This window comes from Phacochoerus africanus, chromosome 1, assembly GCF_016906955.1.
Source record: "Phacochoerus africanus isolate WHEZ1 chromosome 1, ROS_Pafr_v1, whole genome shotgun sequence".
Classification (NCBI taxonomy): domain Eukaryota; kingdom Metazoa; phylum Chordata; class Mammalia; order Artiodactyla; family Suidae; genus Phacochoerus; species Phacochoerus africanus.
The window spans coordinates 10786923-10804727 of record NC_062544.1 but is presented as its reverse complement, the minus strand read 5'-3'; the positions used below and the strand labels follow the sequence as shown (position 1 = coordinate 10804727).

Below are 17805 nucleotides of genomic sequence, written 5' to 3'. Positions count from 1 at the left end.
AATCCGTCATAGCTGGAAGTGGAAGTCCTCCTTAAAATAGATTGTTTGTTGATCTCCTGTAAGAGATTTCAGTGTTAATAAAATAGAACGAGGTTTTTTTTTTTTTTTTTGTCTTTCTAGGGCCACACCCTGTGGCACATGGAGGTTCCCAGGCTAGGGGTCTGAACAGAGCTGTTGCTGCCGGCCTATGCCACAGCCACAGCAATGCCAGATCTGAGCCGTGTCTGCTACCTTTACTACAGCTCATGGCAGCGCCAGATCCTTAACCCACTGATAGAGGCTAGGGATTGAACCGGAAACTTCATGGTTCCTAGTTGGAGTCTTTGCTGCTGCACCACAATGGGAACTCCAGAACAAGGTTTTTTTTTAAATTAAAAAAAGGTTTTACTGGAGTATAGTTGATTATAATATCATGTTAGTTTCAAGCATACAGCACAGTGATTCAATTAGACAAATAGAACAGGTTTAAAAAAATACTTGGTAATGTATGTGTGAATTCTATGAAGAAATATTTTCTAGGATAGAGTTTAAAATAGCCTGGATTTGGAGTTCCAAATGTGGTTCAATCCCTGGCCTTGCTCAGTGGTTTAAGGATCCAGCATTTCTGTGAGCTGCGGTGTAGGTTGCAGACGCAGCTCAGATCCAGTGTTGCTGTGGCTGTGGCGTAGGCCAGCAGCTGTAGCTCCGATTGTACCTGTAGCCTGGGAACCTCCATAAGCTGCAAGTGTGGCCCTGAAACAAAACAAAAGAAAACAAACAAACAAAAAATAGCCTGGATTTTAAAAAGTCAGATTTGTTGAGTTATAATTAATATAAAGTTTACTCTTTTTAGGTACAGTCATCCTGTGGTATCTATGAAGGATTAGTTCCAGGAGCCCCCCCCATGGATATCAAAAGTGTCAGATGCTCAAATCTTTTACATAAAATAGCATTGTATAGGGGGAGTTCCCGTTGTGGCACAGCCGAAATGAATCCTGCTAGTAACCATGAGGTTACAGGTTCCATCCCTGGCCTCGCTCAGTGGGTTAAGGATCTGGCGTTGCCTTGGGATGTGTAGATCGCAGACGCACTTCAGATCCTGGTTGGCTATGGCTGTGGCGTAGGCCAGTGGCTATAGCTCTAATTGGACCCCTAGCCTGGGAACCTCCATATGCCACAGGTGCAGCCCTAAAAAGCAAAAAATAAAATAAAATAGTATTGTGTAGTTGGCTCTCTGTATCTGTGGATTCTGCATCCATGGAACAGGGGGCCAAATGTATATAGTTTTACATGTTTTGACAAACATACAGTCCTGTTTATGTTGATAATCACAGTTCATTGTGATTATACAGTTGTAGAATATTTCCTATATCTGTATAGGCAATCAAAACACAAGACTGTTTTAATCCCTGCCCCTCCCCCCAAAAAAAGAATCCCCTCATGGCCCTTTATAGTCACTCCCCTCCACTTGTTCTTAGCTTTTAGCAACCACTGATAGGTTTTCTGACTCTGGTTTTATCTTGTGCAGAAGATCATGTAAACAGAATCATGTAGTATATGCTCTCTTATGTTGTGAGCCACACGGGAAGTCTGATACTCTCTTGTATATATCAGTACTTTGTTCAAAAGATTGGATTTAATTTTTGAAATGAAAATGAAAAAAGTTATCTTAGCTTTTATTTTAAAGTAGTCAAATGGTTTAAAATAATAAAACAGAAAGGTCTAAGGACTTGTGTGTGGGAAGGAGGGTCTAATTTTTAAAAAATCATGTAGATGTTGAAAGCAAACTATTTATGGACTGTCTCCTCATATTTACACATCCCTCCCTCCTATAGGAGAGACAAATGCCAAAGAGAGTGAAAACTCCTCTCCAGTGAGTGGGCCATTTGGGGTATTCTCAACCATCTCTACTGCTGTTCAGAGCACAGTGAGTAAAAAGTAAAGGTGCTTCCTTCCATGATTGTAATGGGTTTTTGTCTCTTTCTCCCTCTTTTCCTTGAGAAGTCATGGAACTGGGAATCCAGATTGTCTGCTCGTTCACTTTAATCTTAGGGGTAGAGTGAGAGTACTCGAAAACCTTCTTTGAAAAAGTAAGGGGTAGAGCAGGAGTAGAGTAACAGAGAAGTGGTGTACATAATATTTTATGGACTAGAAATTCTTGGTTTGGTGGCTCTAGGAAAACTCTGCTTTACAAAAGTATTTTTGCGTTTTTTAGTCAAGAGGAAATGAGATGTTTATCATAAATACTTATAAATCTATGGATAATTAGAAACACTTTTAAAAGGTTTATATAGGAAGCTTAATATTTTTCCTACATGAGTATAGTTAGGTAGTACTTTTTAGTTTTAACTTTTTACTGAAGTATAACCTATATATAGAAAAGTGAATCATAAGTCTTCAGTTTGAATTTTCACGATGTGAATATATTCAGACTAAGAAACAGTATAGTGGTGCATCAGATGTCTCCCCTGTGCCCTCTCCCAGGGTTTTCAGCCTGCCCCTCTTGCCCACTGAGGTAACCACAATCCTGTCCTCTCCCTTGGCAGATTAATTTTGCCTGCTGTGTAAACGGAATCATACATACTCTATCTGCCTTCTGTCACTCATTATTATGTTTGTATAATTTTTTCTGTAGTGTAATTAGTGTAGTATAGTCCGTTTTCTTTGTTGTATTCCATCAAGTGACTGAGTCACATATAGTCATTCCAGAGTTGATGAGTATTGGGGTAGTTTCCAGCTTTTAGCTTTTATTTTTTTATTTTTTATTTTTTTAAAATAGCACTGCTGTAAGTGTTCTTGTATGTCTTTTGATGAACCTCTGTGTATTTTTGTGGAGTATATAAATATGCGTGGAGTTGCCAGGTCAGAGGATATTCATAAGTTCGACTCTTGTGGATACTGACAGCTTTCCAAAGTGGTTATACTGCTTTCCATTGCTATAAGCAATGTATGATTGTTTCAGTTGCCCCACAATCTTGCCAGTGATTGGTATTATTAGCTGATATTTTATGTAATCAAAACATACAGGTGTCTTTTTTCAGTATTGTAATGAGGATGCATGTGTTTCTTAGGGAAAGAGTGTTATCAGTGGGGGTTTGGATGCCTTAGAATTCATTGGGAAGAAGACAATGGATGTAATAGCAGAAGGGGATCCTGGATTTAAAAGAACCAAGGGTCTGATGAACCGGACTTCTACTCTGTCTCAGGTACTGTTTGCCTTTGTTTACTTCCTGTTTCTGTTTTGATCTGTAATTTTGCATGTGGTAACTTGAGACCTTGTTAGTATCCTCTTGGGAACTTTTCAGTGACTTTTTTTTTTTTTGATGGGGGGAAGCACACTGAGAGTCCTGATGCTTAGTTCTTTTTCACTCCTAGTTCCTTTCTGCAGGAGCCCCCTATCAGTGCAGTGTAAGATGCCCAGCCCTTTCAGGGTTGTTTATTAGATTAATGGTAAGACCACTTGCAGAGAAACACCTGGTTCCTGAGGTGTTATTTACCCTGTCTACAATCAGATTATGTGATCATTTTTTTTCTGCAATGCCTGAGCCTCTTGGATTTGAATCACAATTCCAAGAATGGAAGGGCAGTGTTACCCATCTCAGTTTTGCTTCCCTTGACTTTCAGAACTCACCCATAAGCTCTCATTACCTGTTGCAGTGTAATACCTCCTTCTCTCTTTTAGGTTTTAAGAGAGGTGAAGGAGAAAGAAGAGCTATGGACTTCCAATGAGGTAACCATAGAAACAGACAAGAAAACTCATTATGGGTTACTCTTCGATGAATTTCAAGGCCTTTCACATCTAGAAGCTCTGGAGATACTCTCCCGAGAAAGTGAAATAAAGGTAATTCTAAACTGAAAATTTCATTTGGAGTAGTCTTTAAGTAAAAGCACACTGCATCATTTCTTTTTTTGCAGTTAGAAGATGAAATGTATGTCAGATAGAGATTTGAGACTTTCTGAAAATATTGTACCAAAACAAACCAAAAAAACTAATGTTTGTTCTTATTGCTAGAAATAGAACGTCAAGTGTTATTTCTTTAAATTTAAACAAAAATGGAAAGATTAACAAAGAGGTCTTAATAGCACATCTGTTAATTTTCCTTCATCTTGGCCTTTTTTTTTCTTTTTTTAGTTTCTTTGGTTTAAGCTGCCGATTTGAATAGTTACCTTTAGCTTTTGATTCAAGGCTATTTCATTTTCCCTCATTTCTAAGCCACTTTTAAGAGCTAATAATTTCGAGACATTGCTGGCTTATGTTATTTATTTATGTTTTGCTTTTTAGGGCTGCGACATATGGAGGTTTCCAGGCTAGGGGTCCAATTGGAGCTGCAGCTGCCAGCCTACGCAATGGCCACAGCAACATGGGATCCAAGCTGTGTCTGCCACCTACACCACAGTTCATGACAATGCGGAATCCTTAACCCACTGATCGAGGTCAGGGATCAAACCCGCAATGTCATGGTTCCTAGTCAGATTTGTTTCCACTGCGCCACAATGGAAACTCCTGGCTTACGTTATTTTTGAAAGCACAAATTCTCCCTACCTTTCTGTGATAACCAGCTTCTTGTATTAAGGTTCTTAAGGAAGAACTTGTGAATTAATAATTTTAATTTTAATTTGATCTTTGGTCTCGTCTCCATTTGAGTATGTTTTTCTTTTTCTCTCATACTCTTGCTTACCATTTTGTATCAATTCAGGTGAAATCTATTCTTAATTCTCTAAGTGGAGAAGAATTAGAGACTCTGAAACTTGAATTGGAGCAACTCAAAGAAGCCTTTTCCCTAGCAGAGTTCTGTGAGGAAGAGGAGGAAGAGACGAAAGGTAATACAGAAATCCAGCATCTTAGTGGGAATGATGTAGTGTGTTTATATGCAATGACCTTGAAACTAATCTCTCCAATTACATTAGCCTGATTTAACTTTTATTTAAGAAATCGAAGTATAGGAGTTCCCGTCATGGCTCAGTGGTTAACGAATCTGACTAGGAACCATGAGGTTTCGGGTTCAATCCCTGGCCTATGCTCAGTGGGTTAAAGATCTGGCATTGCTGTGAGCTGTGGTGTAGGTTGCAGACTGCTCAGATCCCGCATTGCTGTGACTCTGGTGTAGGCCGGTGGCTACAGCTCCTATTAGACCCCTAGCCTGGGAACCTCCATATGCTACAGGAGCGGCCCTAGAAAAGGCAAAAAAAAAAAAGACATCGAAGTATAGTTGATTTCTAATATTGTCTGAGTTTCAGGTGTACGGTGAAGTGATTCAGTTATATATATATTTTTAGATTATTTTCCATTATAGGTTATTATAAAATATTGAATATAGTTCCCTGTGTTATACAGTAAATTCTTGTTGTTTTATCTATTTTATGTATGGTACTTTGTATCTGTTAATCCCATATTCCTAATTTATCCCCCCCATCCCTTTGGTAACCACAAGTTTGTTTTTTATGTCTATTAATTTTTTTTTGTATATATAATCATTTGTATTATTTAAACATTTTTTGTTTTTCTTTTTTTTAAAGATTTTAGTTGATTTGCAGTGTTGTACAATTTCTGTGTACAGCAAAGTGACCCAGTCACACATATGATATTGTATAGTATTTTTCTTTCTCTGTCTGACTGACTTCACTTAGTATAATAATCATTAGGTCTGTCCATGTTGCTTCAAGTGAGGATATTTCATTCTTTTTGTGGCTGAGTAATATTCCATTGTATATATACATATACTGCATCTTCTTAAACCAATCATCCAGTTATATAGTATCTTGCTAAATGACAGCTAACTCCATGTAGAGAGAGTCCTGATATGGAATGGTTCTTGAATATAAATTTTTAAAGCTGGGAGTTGTTGTTATGGCTCAGCAGTTACGAACCTGACTAGTGTCCATGAGGATGTGGGTTTTATCCTGGCCCTGCTCAGTGGGTTAAGAATCCGGTGTTGCCGTGAGCTATGGTGTAGGTTGCAGATGTGGCTTGGATCCAGCATTGCTGTGGCTGTGGTGTAGGTTGGCAGCTGCAGCTGTGATTGGACCTCTAGCCTGGAACTTCTATATGCTGTGGGTATGGCCCTAAAAAGCAAAAAAAAAAAAAAGAAAATTAAAGCTGTTCTGAGACATTGAGAAGTCAGTAAGCATGGTGGAAAACAGGATGGGTTTTGGAGTTAGACCTGGGTTCGAAATCAAGATCTGGAGTTCCCATCCTGGTGCAGTGGAAATGAATCTGACTAGGTACCATGAGGTTGCTGGTTCAATCCCTGGCCTTGCTCAGTGGATTAAGGATCCGGTATTGCCGTGAGCTGTGGTGTAGGTTGCAGATGAGACTCGGATCTGGTGTTGTGGATGTGGCATAGGCTGGCAGCTTTAGCTTCTGTTAGACCCTTAGCCTGGGAACCTCCATATGCTGTGGGTGTGGCCCTAGAAAGACAAAAACCAACCAACTGACAAACAAAAAAAAACCCCAAATCAAGATCTGCCATTTACTAAGCCATGTGACTTTTGGAAGGTACTTAACCCTGAACTTGTATTCCTCATCTGTGAGTAGAGGTGGCTTATTCCTCTCAGGTTGTTACAAGGACTGAATGAAACACTACGTTTAATGTGTGGCTCATAGTAAACACTCAACAAATCGTGGCTGTTATTTTCATTTTTAGGGTGACATAAATAACTAAATAGGGATCTGCATTTTCAGAGTTTCACTTAGGAAACCCATATATTAGTTTCGATTTGGCTTAAGTTGCTCTTTTGTTCCTAACCAAGCCCTGGTATGACAAGCCCAAGTTATTTATGAACTTAATTTATTGGTACATTGTGGCATTAACAGTGTTTGCTTAATTTAGTGAACATCTGGCTTTACATAGTAATCAGAAATCCCGATCTTTAAATACCGTTCAGAGGACACTGAGGGAGTTTCTGAACAGATGGATTTATGTCTATGATATTTTTATTCCCTACCTGTTTGCCAGAGATCAGGATTCTGCAAAGTTACCACTGGGTTGCTGCATGCCACTGTTTCAACAGCAGTCCCCAGTGGTTTTGGTTGAGAATTCAATACTGATCTTGGTATTTAATTGCATCTTGATGAAGTTGTTTTTAAGAAGGTGGTAGTCATGAGGAGAAAAAAATGCACAGAACCTAGTTCTCATGATGTTGATCATCTTCAGTTTCTATCAGTATCCTTAACCCTGGCCCCTCTATCTTGTACACCTGATCCCTTCACTTTGGAAGGAGACATCCTGATTGAGATGCCAGCCTCTCTCCTGAGTTCCTCCAGAGCACTAACCCTGCCTTCCTTCTATCCTTACATACTTTTATTCTAATGTAGCAGTTGCTCTTTACCCTCATGTCTGTGGGGATACTGACAAGGATCTCCATTTTCCCCTTGTATTTTATTTTACCTTACTTTTAAATATTTGTTTTATTTTTTAGATTTTACATATAAGTGGTGACATACAGTTTTTGTCTTTTTCTGTCTCACTTATTTCACTAAGCATAATACCCTCCAAGTCCATACATGTTGCAAATGCAAACATTTTTTTTTTTGGCTTTTTTTTTTTTGGCTTTTTGCTATTTCTTTGGGCCGCTCTCGCGGCATATGGAGGTTCCCAGGCTAGGGGTCTAATTGGAGCTGTAGCTGCCAGCCTATGCTAGAGCCACAGCAACGCGGGATCCGAGCCGCGTCTGCAACCTACACCACAACTCACGGCAACGCCGGATCATTAACCCACTGAGCAAGGGCAGGGACCGAACCCGCAACTTCATGGTTCCTAGTCGGATTCGTTAACCACTGCGCCACGATGGGAACTCCAAATGCAAACATTTTTTGATCAACCCTTAGGAGTAAAAAAATTTTTTTTGTCACTGAGACCTAGTGTGTGTACATTTGAATGTGTATAAATTAAACACAGGTACCATATAAAACATAATAACATTATTTACATTCTAAAGTACATCCTAAAAAAAGAATTTCTTGAAGAGTGGGATAAATGTCTCTGAGTAAAAGTTTCATTTTTTTTTAAACCTTCTATAATCTATTGGATTATTTTGTGAACCCTTTGAGGTGCTTGCATCTCTCTTGGATTTGGATTCATCTCTTGCTTCCAAATAATTTAGAGCTTAGTTGGGAAAACAAAATCTCACCTAAGAGTTGGGTTTTAGACAGTAGGTTATGATTAGGAGTTGTTTAGATGAACTACCTAGGTTAAAGTTGTATTGTTTAGTGAGATCAGATTTCCCCAAACTATGTTACACCTGGGTGGCACTAAACCATTTGAATTTCTGCCTTCAATGCCAAGAGAAGATAAAAGGATAGCAGATGAAAAGAAGAAAACCAGGTCAAATTTTTTTTCTTGAGGATTTTTGGGAGAAAGCAGGTATGAAATAGTAATAATTTGCTCTGATAACTATGAACTGCTAAGAAATACTCATGTAGATTATAAGTGCTAGGAGATTTCTGTGAACAAAAATTCTGTCTATAGTCTTCAGTGCAGAGAAGACTTGGTCTGGGCTTCAAAGAAATTGAATAGGAACTTAGGTAAGTCGAACAGAAAAGAATATTTCTGGTCATTCGTTAGGATATGTTGATTGTTTTTGATCTTTTTTCTTTTTTTTTTTTTGTCTTTTTTCCTTTGCTAGGGCTGCTTCCCATGGCATATGGAGGTTCCCAGGCAAGGGGTCTAATAGGAGCTGAAGCCGCTGGCCTATGCCAGAGCCACAGCAACGTGGGATCTGAGCTGCATCTGCAACCTACACCAGAGCTCACGGCAATGCTGGATCCTTAATCCACTGAGCAAGGTCAGGGATTGAACCCACAACCTCATGGTTCCTAGTCGGATTTGTCAACCACTGTGCCACTATGGGAACTCCAGTTGTTTTTGATCTTGACTCACCTGTATGCTTGCATGTTTCTCAGGTATTAAATATTCCAAGTTCCACATCATCTTTCATCAAGCTTTTTCTAACAGCTTCCTTATCATTCTTCCAGCATTTTGGAATCGTTTTCCTCTTCCTTTCTTCTTACCTACCATTATTCTTTCCTGGATCTTGGATTATTGCCTCAGTGTTCCTTCCTCCCTTCTTGTTTTCCTTTCAGTCCATTCCCAACCAGGAGCTAAAGTGATCTTTCTAAAATTTAAATTGGGCTGTTTAAAATCTTTCAGTGGCTCCCCACTCTCTTAATAAAAAGTTTGACTTCCTCTCCATGGTTTATACCACCCTTTATTATCTGGATACTGCTTACTTTCCTAGCTCCATCATTCTACCCCTTTGCTCCTTCCATTAAGTTATTCCCAACCATATTAAACTTCTTGCCATGCTTTCATGCTTTCTTTTACCTCTGGGTCTCTCTTTTTTTTTTCCTTAGTCTTTTTAGGGCAGCATTCTTGGCATAATTAGGTTTCCAGCCTAGGGGTTGAATTGAAGTTGCAGCTGCTGGCCTACACCACAGCCACAGCAATCCCAGATCCGAGCCTCGTCTCTGACCTACACCCCAGCTCTGGGCAATGCTGGATCCTTAACCCACTGAGCGAGGCCAGGGATTGAGCCTGAGCCCTTATGGATGCTAGTCAGATTTGTTTCTGCTGAGCCATGACTGGGACGCCTATCTAGATCTTTGTACTTGTTTTCCCTGCCTGAAACTCTGGCTAATTTGTACTTGTTTTTTATGTCTCAACCTAAATTCCACTTCCTTGGAAGCACATGCCTAGTACCCACTTAGTACTCTGCCTTCGTCAGTTCTCTATTCATACATCTAGGATGTAATCCGAAGGATACAGGGTATGGATTAGGGGCGGGAAGGCCAAAGTTTGACTACTAATTTGTTATGAGATTTTGGGGAAATAAACTAACCTCTTCAAGCTATAGTTTCTTCATCCCTAAAATGAGATAGTGACAATTTTTTATAAGCCTATTGAAATAATTCCTTAATATAGTATATATATACAAGGATTCTGTGAGCACTAAAGCACCTTGCTCGTATAATTTGCTTCTGCTGTTATTACTACTACTGCTGTTCCTACCATTCCTCTCCCCTCCCAGACCCCTGCAGTGATTCTCATGAGTTTTCTGCAGTGTTTTACATGGAGCTTGTTTTCTTAGGGGATGAAGACTTCACCAAAGAGATAACAGAGCTGTTTTCCCAGCTGCATGTCTCCTCCAAACCAGAGAAACTTGCCAGGGTAAGTTTTTCCTTCTTGGTGATTTTCACTTTTTTACTTATATGGATTTAATGGATATAAAACACAAGATTGTAAATTTCTGGCAAAGATGTCACCAAAATTGAGGGTATATTCTGAGTTCTGTACCTCCTGCCTGCCTTGTGTTCTTGCACTCACACTGCACCCTCCTGCCCCCAGCCCCCAACACATCTGCCATCCTCGCTTGCTTTTATTTGAAATGCTCTGCTTGCCTGAAATTTTAAATTAAGTCACGGTGTTGGTCAGGTAAAGTTAGCAGTGCTCACGAGCCATTGTGGTACCAATGGGCTAGTTCGGTCTTGAGATCTCACTGTTCTTAGGACTCTGAGTGATTCAGAGATGATGGACATGGCCCCTGCCTTTAGGTAATTGGAGGTTGTCATTTTCCAGAACCCAGTAATTCAGGTGATGAACATTTGGCTTGTAGAAATAAGAGACTCCATGGCCTAGACCTTAGCCTTTGGTAGTGATGCCTGAGCTGTCTTCACACATCTGGTATATAGAGGGACTTTGGTCATAACTCAGAGTGGATCGAGAGAGAGTGTTTCAAGAGTGGTACCCACCTGGCATATACGGCAGTGCCAGCTTGTGGGACACTCTTCGCTGAGTCTTGGACTGCTTGCTGCCTTTTCACCTTTGTCTCCTAAACTCAAGAAACATTTCAGGCTCAGTTAGCAGCAGGCACACTTTGCTCCCTGGCCAGGAAGAGCTGATAGCCATCGTACAGTCATCATAGTCACCTCTTGCGTACCCCTGGATATGGAATGTGATGCTTGAGGGATGTTCTGCCACTCTCCCATACCCAGTAAAAATGCGGCATTTTCCAAGAAAGCTTTACAGAACCTTGCCTCAGCAGCTTGTCTCCTTCATCTCACTTATGGAACTTTAGCTATAGCACTTTCTAGCTTGTATCATGGTATTTTATGTTTTGGAAATAATATCAAACTAGAGAAAATTTGCAAGTATACCTTTTTTTGCAGATGCACCTATTAACATTTTATTTCATTTGTTTCATCATTTGTGCTCGAGCATATGTTCTTTCTTCCTATCCGTTTTTACTCCACCCTCATATACACGTTATTATTATTATTTTTTTAAATTTAAAAAATTTTGTTTTTTAGGGCCGCACCTGTGGCACATGGAGGTGTCCAGCCTAGGGGTCCAATTGGAGATAAGGCCACCAGCCCATGCCACAGCAATGTGGGATCAGAGCTGCGACCTACACCACAGATCGTAGCAATGCCAGATCCTTAACCCACTGAGTGAGGCCAGGGATTGAACCTGCAACCTCATGGTTCCTAGACTGATTCATTTCCACTATGCCATGATCAGAACTCCATGTTATTATTATTATTGAAACGATTTTTGAGAGTAAATTGTAAACATTATAGCTCTTTACTCCTAAATATTTCACTGTATGTCTCCTAAGACTATGGATAATGCCTTTCATAACAGCAGTAGTTATCACATGCAGTAAATTTAACATTGATACCATACTTTATTTAATCTGTTGTCTACCTTCCAGTTTTGTTAATTGACCTGATAATGTCCTTCGTATTCAGTTTTTTCATTTAACATTGGAACCAGTTCATGATTATGAATTGTATTTGTCATGTGCTTTGTCTTTTTTAATCTGTAAATTTTTGTTTTGTTTTTTGTTTTAGTCTCTCTTAATCTAGAATAGTTCCTCAGCCTTTGTCTTTTATGATTTTGACATTTTTGAGAAATAGAGACCCTTTTCCCCTTTATAAAAATAGAATATTCCTCACTTTAGGGTTATCTGATGTTTCCTCATGATTAAAGTCAGGCTATGCATTGTCAGCCAAAAGATCTCATGAGTGATGTTGAATTCTTCGCAGGGTATCATACATCGGGGCACATGATGTCCATCTGGCCCTTACTGGTGATGTGTTGTCTGATTTTGCACTGCCTGGTTATGATTTTGTTCCTGTGCTGCTAATGAGCTTTATGTGGGGAGACATTTTAAAACCATGCAAATATCCCACTCATAATTTAGCATCCTAGATTTAGCAACTATTCATGATTCCTGCTGCGCCAGTCTTTACTGTGATGGCTGCAGAATGATGATTTGTTTCAACTCCAGGATGTGGTCCATGTGTACAAGTTGGCTCTTGATATTCTATTTATAGTTAAGAGCTCTCTCTTCTCCACTTAGCTTTTCATTTATTTTCTATTTGTTTTTGGTATAATCACATGGATTTCTTTTTTTTTCCCCTATTGGTTTGTAATCCATTACTGTCTTTAATTATTTTGATGTTTAAATTGCCCTTCTAAGCTGATTCTTGTGTGACATACCCCATTAGTTTTTGCAGGTGGAGTGGATGGAATTGAGAGAGAGTGACACTTATTTTCTGGCATAACAAGATCTTGTACTTCCATATTTCTTCCCCTGGAATCAACCTGTTCTTCAGGGAGCCCTTTGGTATACCTGGATGCTAGGTGTGCTCATTGCTACTGGGCTGTCTGCTTCTAGGCCCTTTTGGCAAAGCTAGGAAGTATATTCAGGTATACACAATGCACCTATACGTGTTTATGTATAAGTGTGTGTGTATACACATGTATGCGCGCATATTTTAGAGATTGTGAGTTTACAGTGATAACTTCTGTTTCATTTCCTATAGGTCCAACCTATAGGGGTCCTCCTTGCCTTTCCCCATTATATGTTTATATTTCTTTTTCACAGTAAGAATCCTGTCTCCAAACAAGATTATTGTATTTCCTAATTTCCTCAATCCTATAATGCATCTGAAAGGATTTCATTGCTTTGCCCATACTACTATAAAACCAACCTACAAAAAATATTTTATTTATTTACTATCTCCTCTGTGTTAATTTAATTTTATCTTTGAATATATAGACTATTAACATGTTTTCAGATGTCAAAATTGTATCAAAAATATACTCAGAGAAGTGTTACTACCTCTCAATTCCCATCCACTCCATCTCCCCTCTCCGTTTATTATTATTATTATTATTATTATTAATTAATTAATTAATTTATTTATTTTTCTCTTTAGACCCGCATATGCAGCATAGGGACGTTCCCAGGCTAGGGGTCCAATTGGAGCTGCAGCTACCGGACTACACTACAGCCACAGCAACGCTAGATCTGAGCCTCATCTGTGATCTGTGCCACAGCTCAAGGCAATGTTGGATCCTTTAAAACCCACTGAGCAGGGCCAGGGGTCAAACTCGCATCCTCATGGATTCTAGTTAGATTCTTAACCCACTGAGCCACAATGGGAATTCCTCCCCTCTCCTTTTAGATGTTAAACTTTCTTGCTTTCCAGCATATCTTTCCAGTGTTTCTTTTTTAGACAAGTAGATATATTTTAAAGATAAGCAGATAATTTTCTTACCTCTTTCTTATATAAAAGCTAACATACTGTATATATTCTTTAGCACTCTATTCACTTAAACCATGTGCAAATGTATTTTCATAAAATTATCATAGGTTTTTGTTTTTAAATGTATCTTACCTCCCTTTCTAAAACTTAGATTTCTTCAAGGCTGGATCTGTGCTTTATCAGTTCTTAAAATTCTAGCTCTGCCATCTTTTTACTTTTTGTGTGGTCTTGAGCAAGTTGCTTAACCTCTGTCTGTGCCTCAGTTTCTCTACCTGCAAAGTAGGAATAATATAGGGTTCTGTGAGGATTTAATGTGTTAATACACACAGAGTTCTTAAAAGTGTCTGGCCCATAGTAAATACTGTTTATGATCCTCAAGATGCTAATTCATTGTGTTGTACATTTAAGATGTTCAATTGATATAAATGCAATAAACCTTTATTTTGCTAGATGCTAGAGAAGCAGTAATGGAAGAGACATTGTTTCTGTGCTGAAAGAGATCATCATAATAAATACATTACTTTTAAAAAGTTAGTAACTAATAATTTATGTGGTAGTCCTAGTCATTCTCTGAAAAGAGTCTTCATATTGTTTACATTTTGGGTGTTGAGGCTTAAGATGTAGAATGGTTAAGGATCAGGGCCTGATTATTTCCGGGGATTTATATGAGAGTCTGTGTGATGCCAGGGAAAAGCAATGAAGCAAAAGTCTGAGAACACAGTTCTAATTCTTATTCTGATCCTCACATATGAGGTGGTCAAATCCCATTTTTTCTCCAGGCCTCATTTTTTTCAGTTGGAAAAAAGTAAATGGTTAGAGCAGCTAAACTCAAAGGTGCTTTTTAATTCTTAAGTCTCTAGATCTCATCATTGAGATGTTTCAGACTGATTTAAATATCAATGCTAATTGATATTTTTTGAAAGGAATGATAAATTACATTGAGTTGGCACAATAGATCATAGTAACTTCACTTAATGTATTTATTACTAGAGATGTTATTTTGAGTGTGTATTATGCCTACAAAAATATCTCTAGTTATGTTAAATTTATAGTATCAGTTTTCTTTTTGTTTTATGTGGCCTTATCCCTTCGTTTTTCTTTTTTCCATCTCAGATAATTCATTGTCTTTATTTTTCTCTCATTTTATCTCTTCAAAGAAATTGTGAGAATCTCACATATATTTAGACTATTAGTCAACTGTTATGGTTCTTGACAGCCCCATCTCTCTCTATTCTGTTCAATGTAAATTTCACCACTCAGACCTTATCTTTTAACATGCTTCTCTCATATTGGCCTTTGTTCTGTTCCTTGAATATACCAACCTGGTTTCCCTCTGCTTACAATTCTCATTGTCTAAATATTTTACATGGTGGGCACCTCAAATTTCATATTTCAGCTCAAATATCACTCCTCAGAGACTCTTCCCATCTAAACTGAATTTGCTTTCTACTTACCCAGTCTACACTCTCCATCACTCCATTTTATTTTCTTCATACATTTATTTGTTTACTTGTTAATTGTCTTTACGTACTAGAATAAAGATTATCAGGGTCATAGTTTGTATTAATCACCACTCCTATAAGACCTAGGATGGTGCATAACATATATTTGCAACAAATAAATGAATAAATAAATGTCTGCACTCTGTTATCTAGTCTTGCCAGTTACCTCACAGTTTTCTCAGCACATTCTGTGTTTTCTTTCTTCTAATCCTTTATATAGTTAATTCTTTTTTTTTTTTTTAATTTGAGAGGTTATGCGTAAGTAATAAGAAGGTTATAGATCAGAGCCAGATTATTCCTGAAGGACTTTGTGGGAGGCCCCACGTTACAGAGGAAAGAACCTTGAAATGAATGTCTGGGTATATAGATTCTACTGTGGCTCATTTATATTGTACCCTTGGGTATAACCCCTCTTATTGATCCTTAAAGGCTCAGCCCCAGTACTGTGTCTATAATAAAACCCATGATTCTCTCAGTTCTTGGTTGGAATGACCAAGGCCAAGGTCTTCTCTGGATTCCTTTTGTCTGGTTACAGCTCTGAGCACATTCTGTCTATATGAAGTTACTCAAGTGGATACCTTCATTTAATGACTAAACATTTCCTTAGAAACCAGGACTTCTCAGTTGCAAATGACAGAAATTCAAGATTCAGACTGGCTTAAGAAAAAAGGTGCATTTATTAGCTCAAGAAACTAGACAATTAAGGGGCAATACTGGCTTCAGCATGGCTGGTCCCCACCCGGGAATTTGCCCCCTCTCCATCTCTTGACTCTGCTTTCTTCTGTTTTTGCTTCATTCCTAGGGAAGCTTTTCCACATGGTGGTAAGATGACTACTGACAGTTTTAGGATAACCTTTTCCATTTGAGTAACTCCAACAGAAAGAGAACTTCCTTTTCCCAGTAATTTTATGAGGTGTCCTGTGGCTAATGTCCATTGACCAGGCCGAGGTCACTTTTCTATCTATGAACTAATCACTGTATGGACAGGGGGATTAACATTCTTAGTAGTTAAACCTGAATCATTTGCCAACCCTTGGAGCCAGAGAATGGAACTAACCCCCATCCAAACCACATGAGCTAGAACTTACTACCAAAAGAAAGGAGATGTTGGTTAGGTAAAAACAGTAGATGTCTCTCTACACTGTAGAGAACATTTGAGTGCACTAATCCAAATAAGACACCATTGATGTCTTATAATAATATAGTCTATTTAAGAGATAGCCGCGTAGTTAACTTCAGTGTCTCTTTTTAAGTACTAAGTTGGAGGGGTGCTTAGAAGACTGTGGACATATGGAGAGGGTTGTTGAAGTACTCAGTCTCCTGGAATGCCTTTGAAAGTTACTTGGAGGAGACAGTGTCAAAGTGGAGGATTGAAAGAATATTAAGAGTTGCCTTAGGAGAAAAATGGGAAGGACATTCTGGACTCTGAGAATAAGATGAGCAAAGATCAGGCACATTTAGCTCATTGTTATCAGATCATAAAGTGGGAAGTGGTAAGAGATAAAGCTGGAGAAGTAGGTAGTGTCTAGATCATTTTTTAGGTCATGTGAAAGATCATGATCTGGTTGATGGGAAGCCGTTGGAGAGAACAGTAATGATCAGCTAAGGGCTTAGATAGATCACTGGTAGCATTATGGAGGATGAATCTAAGATGAGCCCTATCAGAAGCAGGAGACCAATCAGAGTGGTGCTGCCAGAAAGTAGATCTGATCTCAAGTGGTGGCGATACAGAGCAAGAGGAGGGGGAGTTTGGAGAAATACATAGGGTAAAATCAGGCCATCTTTGTGACTGGAAAGGGAAGAATCTAGGATGGGTCATGTATTTTGGCTTGGATGACTGGTATATAGTAGTTCTTCTAAAGTTAAAGTGAATAAAGTGATGAAAAATTTAGGAGTAGAGGGAGAAAGATGACAAATTCAAATTTTGTACATGTTATATGTGAGACAGATGCCTATAGAATATCCTGATAGTATGTCCAGCAGAGAGTTGGAATATGTTGTTTTTAGGAGAAGTTAGCACTGGAAATAAGGATTCAGGAGTAATCAGCAGGTAGGGAATAGTTAAAATCACTGAAATAGGGTTGTTGGAGGGGAGAGGGAGTAGGGTGAGGTAAGTAGAGAGCCAAGGCTACTATTTGGTTTGAGCAGTGCTGACTAGGGAGCAGTATGGGGGACCTTTTAGGGTGATGGGAGTATTTTGTGTCTTGATCTGAGTCACAGTTACTTAGACATACACACATGTGACCGGTCATGGTCTGGAGACTTGTGCACTTTACTGTATCTAAGTTATTCCTCAGTTTAAAAAAAGCCAAAGGATTAGAGAATTCAAGAAGGAATGAGTGGTCACAGATGTTACGTGTTGTAGAGAGATGTATTAAGTTAGGTAGTGAAAAGCTAGATGGTATGTTTGGGTGGGACCAAGAGCACTGACTTCCATGGTGCTAAAATGTTCCTGGCAGGTGTGCATTAATTGAATGAAATTGTTGATGGATGATATAGTCGTCCTTTGGTATCCTCAGAGGTATCTGGTTCCAGGAGCTCTCCTGTTGATACCAAAATCCAGGAATGCTCAAGTTCCTGCTATAAGACAGTGTAGTATTTGCATATAGGCTACACACATTTTTTGGTGTACTTTAAATCATCTCTAAGTTACTCATACCTAGTACAGTGTAAATGCTATCTAAATAGTTGTAAATACAAAGTAAGTGCATTTTAAGTTGCCAACCCTGGCAAATTAAGGTTTTGCCTTTTGGAACTATGTGGAATTTTTTT

The 17805-nt window shown here is 38.8% G+C and overlaps 1 protein-coding gene across 2 annotated transcripts in view; it reads left to right on the top strand.

Annotated features, from left to right (window-relative positions):
- FAM114A2 (family with sequence similarity 114 member A2) overlaps window positions 1-17805 on the top strand; it is a 38975-nt gene that overhangs the window by 7114 nt on the left and 14056 nt on the right. For both annotated transcript variants that reach the window (XM_047772478.1, XM_047772565.1), the window contains 5 exons: window positions 1815-1906; window positions 3051-3185; window positions 3662-3820; window positions 4677-4800; window positions 10066-10145. In XM_047772478.1, the coding sequence (XP_047628434.1) occupies window positions 1815-1906; window positions 3051-3185; window positions 3662-3820; window positions 4677-4800; window positions 10066-10145 (590 nt within the window). The remainder of the gene's footprint in view (window positions 1-1814; window positions 1907-3050; window positions 3186-3661; window positions 3821-4676; window positions 4801-10065; window positions 10146-17805) is intronic.